This window comes from Cricetulus griseus, chromosome 3 (genome assembly GCF_003668045.3).
Source record: "Cricetulus griseus strain 17A/GY chromosome 3, alternate assembly CriGri-PICRH-1.0, whole genome shotgun sequence".
NCBI lineage: Eukaryota > Metazoa > Chordata > Mammalia > Rodentia > Cricetidae > Cricetulus > Cricetulus griseus.
In genome coordinates this window covers 206924684-206931829 of record NC_048596.1, presented here as the reverse complement: position 1 = coordinate 206931829, position 7146 = coordinate 206924684, and the positions used below count along the sequence as shown (strand labels likewise).

General features: G+C 41.4%; 1 protein-coding gene and 1 pseudogene across 1 annotated transcript; both read right to left on the bottom strand.

Annotated features, from left to right (window-relative positions):
* Positions 1 to 952: 952 nt before the first annotated feature.
* LOC100774751 lies at positions 953 to 1667 on the bottom strand (annotated as a pseudogene).
* A 300-nt stretch (positions 1668 to 1967) lies between these two features.
* Positions 1968 to 2186, bottom strand: LOC100772432 (SNRPN upstream reading frame protein-like). The gene has a single exon (XM_035441498.1). The coding sequence runs from the start codon at positions 2184 to 2186 to the stop codon at positions 1968 to 1970; it is 219 nt and encodes a 72-aa protein (XP_035297389.1).
* Between the last annotated feature and the right edge of the window lie 4960 nt (positions 2187 to 7146).

Genomic DNA, 7146 nt, shown 5'->3' with positions numbered 1-7146 from the left:
ATCCAAAGAAGAAGTGAGAACTACCCAGAAAAAATTACCAAGAAAAGGAATAATCTGACCTAATGAGATCTCTGAAGTCTCCAAAAGAAGATTGAATCCAAGCCAAGAGGAGGTCATGCACACACACCTTTAAATCTACCACTTGGGAAGCAGAGGCAAGAAGATCTCAGTGAGTTTGTGGCCATCCTGATCTACAAATTGAGTTTCAGGACAGCAAGGACTATTAACAGAGAGAAACTCTGTCTCAGAAAAATAAAGAGGAATAAGAAGAATATGGAACCCACTACCCTTTCACCAGGACTATGATAACACCATTAAGCTGAACAATACCAACTGAAGATCAGCTTTGGACTACAAACTACTCCAAACAGCAGAGATGATCCAGCCTCACAGACTACTCCAGCCAGACTTGAGACAAACCCTGCACTTTCTCATTATGCAGGGACTGAACAAAATTGATACAGTTAATTGACAGTTAGTCCAAATTTTTCTCTTCAGGAAACCCTAAAGTTGCTATTGCCCCAAACAGCAGGAAGTAACTTTAAGAACATGACACCCACATCCCCAAGAGGTGGGTTGGGTGGTTTTAGGTCACTCATTGGGTCATGGATATTTGTCATTGTTTAGGAAAAGTGATTAAAAAATGTCAGGAAGAAAACTGAGGAAAGGGGATTAGATTTAGGGTTTTTGTTTTGAAAAACAAGGGGGGAATACAGATATGATAGGACAAAAAGTATAAATTATTGAATCTACCCTGAAAAGAAAAAAGGGATGATAAAGATATAATAAAATAAAAAGGTAGATTATTGAATCTACTCTTGTTTTTCAATTGCTCTATGCATTTATTAGCTATAATTAATACAGTAAGGAGGGGTCAAAAAGCTTGCAGGCTACACAATTTCACAAGACGCAATGCAGGGGAAAGGAAAGGTTGATATTTATCAACCATATCTTAGGGTCTTGGTGGACGCATTCCTGGGGGAGGTGGGCCTCTAATTCCTGGTGGTGGGGGTCTCATTCCTGGAGGGGGCATGCCTATAGGTGTATCTCGAGCAGGGGGAAGGCCAGTTGGTGGGCCCATGGGTGGTCTCATACCAGGTGGAGGAGCCATAATTCCTGGAGGTGATGTTGCTCTGCCTACAGGTGGAGGAGGTGTCCCAAGCCCTGGTGGGTACTGTGTTGGAGCTCCAGCAATGCTGGCAGTGGCAGCAACTGCAGCAGCTGTTACAGTGCCTCTTCCCTGTGGAGTCATGACCTGCTGGGATGGACCTCCAACTCCTCAGACAGGACCTGCTAATCCAGCAGGAGCTTGTGGAATAGGCACACCAGCTGGTACTCCTTTGCCAGCTGCCCTCCCAACCCCAGGGCCACCTGCAGCGCCAGCAAGTGGCAGTACTAGTATCTTTAGGAGGTGGACCCTCCACAGTCATGGATACCAAGTTCTCTCCACGTAGCAAGACCAGACCCAAAACCCGCTTTTCTTCACGCTCTGGCTGTTTTGCATTCTTTGGCTTGATCTTCCGGAATTCATCACAATCACAGAGGACCCAATTCATATGCTTGTCAAAAGCCTTAAAAGTGCCAATGAAGATTCTTCCATCTTGCAGGATACATCTCATTCTATAGTCAATGTGCTGCAGCATCTAGCTACTCTTACCCACAGTCATGATTGCTGGTCCACAATAGCCACTTAACAGTAAAATTTCAAGATCCTTAATACTGTGGGGAAGGCTATAAATAAAGGTGTGATACAGGTTCACTTTGACACAAGGTAAGCTTGATTGAAGCGTCACAGACAATGGATGGGTTTCAGCAGTTAAGAACAGTGGCTGCTCTTCCAGAGGACCCAGCTTCAATTTCCAGCACCTACATGGCAGCTCACAAACATCTGTAACTCCATTTCCAGGAGATCTGATGCTCTCTTCTGTTTTCTTTAATTTCCACCTCCTTGATGTTTCAATACTGCTTTAACCACCTCTTGGTGTCTCAGCCAAAAATGCCTGTCTCAGTTCTGCCTGGAAATCCACCACAGGAACTTGCTGCTGCTGCTGAGAACGTCGTGGGTACTGATGGCACTCTTGGTTGCTCAGTGAGGCAGTCCTTCTACGTTTGACCTGGACTTCCACCTCTGGCACGTGCTGTTCAGTAGTTCTTCTCAGGTGTAAGCAATCCCTTGCTCGATCCATTGCGTTGCAAATCGCTCCTCAGAACCAAGCGTCAGACATCTCCAGCTCCCTCTTCGCTCTGCCTTGAATCTACTCTTAAAAAGCAGCTACTGGTTTTAAATATTTTACAACGGATTGGACTTTTGTATATTGAATACAAATATTCTGTGTTGATACAAATTTGAGATTAATTTGTTAAGACATATTGCACAAACATTTCTAATCTTGTTCAAGGTATTGTACCTATACAGCTCATTTAATAATGCAATGCAAATCTCTAGTCCTTGAAAGTTATTTCCAACTATATAAGGTAATAAGGAAATGTAGGTGAGTAATTAGTCACTTATTACAATCAAACTTGCATTCACATTAGGCATGTTTTCAAAGTCAAACAGAGATTTATTTTAGAAAGTCAGATCATCAGCTGGGCTGTGGTGGTGCATGCCTTTAGTTCCAGCATTGGGGAGGGGGCAGAGGCAGGCAGGTCTCTCTGAGTTTGAGACCAGCCTGTTCTATAAGAGCTAGTTCCAGGACAGCTTCCAAAGCCACAGAGACACCCTGTCTCTAAAAACAAACAAACAAACAAAAAAACAAAAAAAAAAAGAAAGAAAAGAAAAGAAAGAAAGAAAGAAAGAAAAAGAAAGACAGGTCATCTTCAAATACTTCAAAGATCCCCAGAATATGACATTTAAAATGTTTCAATAACATAGGTTTTTTTATGACAATGTGATATGTCTGCTCCTGGCAGCACTAATCTGCTTCAGAGAAGTTGATGGGCATAGAAGAAACTCCACGTGGAGTTTACTTTCTTTGTGGCAGAAGTAGTCACTGGGCAAAAAAGTGCCCTTGTCTTGACTGCTGACACTATGCTGTCCAAATTGGACAAACAGGACACAAAAAAAAAGTGACTGCAAAACCTTGGCAAGACAAGGTGGGACAGTCCTTTAGAAAATCCTGCTTCACAGAAAAGTCTGTGAGAGATGATAGCCCTATAGGCCAAAGAGGGATACCACAACATTACAGAGATATCTTGGGTGCCTGTCCAGGCAGGCAATTGCTTTTATCATTTCTCATATTTTTTGGAAGTCGCTTGCTTGCACTTCCAATTACTCAGTAATATTTCTTTCTTGGGTTTCTGAGGGAGGTGAAGAGTAGTATAGTTATAGTTTTCATAATTTATTAGACTGAGAAAAGAAACTCACTAAAGAGGTACGGAGTGTAAAAGTCTGAGAGACGTAAAAATTTAATTTGATAATGCAAATTAGAATAGAAATAAATTAGGTAGAAAGACTGCTTTGCTTTCCTGATTTTCAGCTTGAAGCTTGAACCCCAATACTAGTCTCTGGGGCTTTTATTTATTGTGTTACATGGAAGGGAGCTCGAGAAAAATGCATAGCTCAGTAAAAAATAAGAGTTATAAACCATAGGCTGGATAGAGGGCTCAGAGGTTAAGAGCACTGGCTGCTCTTCCAGAGGTCCTGAGTTCAATTCCCAGAAACCACATGGTGGCTCACAACCATGTTTATGAGATCTGGTGCCCTCTTCTGGTGTGCAGGCATACATGCAGCCAGAATATTGTAGATATAATAAGTAAATAGACAATTTTTTTAAAAAAAGTAGTGGTGCAAGGGAATTTTAGAATCCGTCATTGAAGCAGGGGCACACATGTCAAAGAAGGGAGGTACTCTTCTGTGTGGGCAACTGAAGAAATAGTTCTTGTGGAGGTGTCATGGTGTTTGTATTCTAGGAAGGAGCATTTCTTCAAGAGATTTTAGAATTCAAGAACCTACAAATGCTAGCACCACATGAATGTCTTCTGTGCTCCAAATCTGGAACTTTGGGGTAAACCCTGCTTCATTCAACCTACTGAGCCATGACAGCTCCAACAGTGGGAAGCAGGGTGTTGGCAAAGACAATGTGGTTGGTATCCCTTCAGCCCTCCTGAAATACTGTTCCTTATCAGAGTAGGGACACATGAAAAAGCTAGCTGATCATAAATGTTCTCTCTAATATAACACCAAAGGCACATAATACTTATAAGAGTACCTTGTCCTACAAAGAGTGTGAAGTGAATGAGTGATGTTTGGTGTGAGGCTTCTTTGTTCACAAAATACGAAAACTCATCACAAACAACTTCAATGAATGTGTGCTTCACTGATGGTCATTTCTTGCCCTTAGGTGCATGATTACTTCTTGACACTTGGTGGCAGTAGAAGCCAGGTGATGAGACAAGCCAACTAAGATCCAGTATTCAACTTTAAGGCTTTTAAACTTAAGAACATAAGAATAGAGGAAGGAAGGCAAGAGTAGAGAAGGACAGAAAGAGGGGGAGAGAGGGAAGGCAGAGATAGAGAATGAGAATAATTCCTTTGGCATGTTTTAAATGACATGAAATAGCAGTTTCAACGCTATTAAATCTAAAAAAGCACTATAATATTGTCATTGCAAACATGCCAATCATTGGTCTACTCTGTCAACTTTCCAACCTTTCCAATACTTTTCCTAGGCTGGGCTGTTACAGTTTGTCATCTACTAGTGTGGAGGTCTTCATAACTGGGATACTGTCTGCCTCTCACCTTCCTGCCTTCCATCACTCTTATTTGAGACTGGACTTTGAGCTATCCCTTCCCTTCTTCCATTTCCAACACTGGGTTTCTCTCTTGGGATCCACCCTATCATAAATCAAACCTCAGTGGTGAAAGGAAGGATAGAAGAATAGGCAGTAAAAACAAAGCCGTTACCCATAGTCATTGCTATTTTATTTTTCTAAGTGTTCTCTCTCTCTCTTTCTCTTAGATGAAAGAAAGGGGGCAATGATAAGATAGCAAATTCATGCACTGAATAGTCTTCTGGTTCCAGCTCCCACATCACAATAATCCTGAAGTGAGAAAATCATTGATAGATTAATCTGTTGAATGAAAAACATGAGGCACCAAATTTGGGGGTATGCGGTAGAAGAATTGGAACTGGTACAGTTGAATGCTAAGCCTGTACTTACACCTGACCCATCTCTGCTCCCCTCTTCACTGTAATCCATGCTCTAGTGTGGGTTTCTGTAAGAACTACCTATTACTTACCATTAGATCTGCCTGCCTCTGGCTCCCACATGGTGGGATTAAAGGCATGTACCACCATGTCTGGTTTTCCATTTGTTATTTTTAATCAAAGTACTGGCCTTAATTTTTTTGCTCCAACATGCACAGATAGTCTACTTTTTAGACATAAATTTATTTCTGAAATAGGTTATTGGGTGTAGTATTCTGGTTTAGGTTTTCTATTGCTGTGAAGAGACACCATGACCATGGCAAGTCTTGCAAATGAAAACGTTTAATTGAGGTGGCTCGTTTACAGTTTCAAAGTTTCAGTCCATTAACAACATGGTGAGGTAGACATGGTGCTATCGAAGTAATTGAGAGTCCTACATCTTGCAAGCAACAGGAAGTCAACTGATACACTGGGCAGTATCCTGAGCATAGGAAACCTCAAAGCCCACCCTCACAGTGACATACTTCCTCCAACAAGGCCATAGCCACTCTAACAAAGCCACACCTCCTAATAGTGTCACTTTCTATGAGATTATAGGGATCAATCACATTCAAAATACCACATATTCCCTTAACAAAATCCAGATTTGTAGTCATTAGATGAATAATTGACAAGCATGAATATTTGACAAGCATGTTTGAATTAATATTCTTTTCACTCTCAAGTTACCAGAACTGTACCCTGAGACACAAGTCACAACCCTGGCATGCTCTTAACTTGCTGACCTCCTAGGTATGCAGCAGTGTACTGTGCTCTTCCTTCATATTCCCTCATAGAAATAATTAATGAACACAATTGAATCACCTTCCCAAGACTGAACACTACCATTTTTTTTAAAGGAGTGTTTTAAAGAGTTACAATCCATCTGCTACTCAGGCTACAAAACCTGCAACTGCCCTTTCCTCAGATACCAGCCAGTGAATCTCTAGCTCAGGAACTTCAGGGTACTGGAATTTCTCACCTGGAGAAGTGAGTTTACACCAAAAGGGATACTGGTAGCCATACATCGCGGTCCCAACCCCTTCCTCTGCCTCCTACCTGGAAATCTCTCCATGGAGCCTTATGGCAAGCTTGTGCTTTGAAGTCTCCCCCATCCTTGGAAATATAGATGAGACCCTTGCTTCTGCAGCGTGGCCCTGATTTCCTCTCTTTAGACTCCTATATGCTCTGTATCTTTTGTGTGGGTGCCTAAATTCTCCTCACATGGCATGTCCATAGCATTAATAAGTTTTAATAAACTTCTTACACCCAAACTTCTATCTTAGCATCTCTCTTGAACCTGCATCTGAGAATTATTGGAATATAAAGACAATGGATTTCGGGCAAGGAGTCCAAGTTCTGAAGAAATACTTCCACTGACTGGTGAACATTTGATATAACACACTCACCTGTCAGCACTTCAACTTTCTCACCAGGAAAAATATTAGTTCACCCTTAATGATACCTGAGACGCCTAGGGTTTCTGTCATGCCAATGATAAGAAAATAACCTGTTTAATACCATCACTGTTGGAAAATGGTTTCTTCAATGTTGTCATAGAACATGTGTTTTTCCTTCTTAAATCTAGCAATGTTGTGATCTGTGGTCCAAATTCACATTTTTTTATTCTAATGAAGCTGCTATTGTTAGAGATAGGGGCTGGATTGCAGTGCTGGGGTGCTTGGCCAGAACACATTTTTCCAAACTGGTTGTGACACTGGAAATATTTCTTCTTTGCCCCGGACTTAAGTTGTCTAAGGCATCATGTCCATGTCAAGTACCAGTTTTATGTTAGAGTTCATTTGGGTCCCGACATGTTTCTTGTTAAGGTCTTACTTTTCTTAAAAGATTTATTTTATTATTGTATGTGTATCAATGTGTGTTTGTTTGTGTCTGTGCACCATGCGTGTGCCTAGTGTCTGAAAAGGTCAGAAGAGGATATCAGATCCCCTGGTCT

Excerpts from the sequence above, each read along its gene's own strand:
- LOC100772432 (XM_035441498.1), bottom strand. The coding sequence starts at position 2,186 with ATGGATCGAGCAAGGGATTGCTTACACCTGAGAAGAACTACTGAACAG.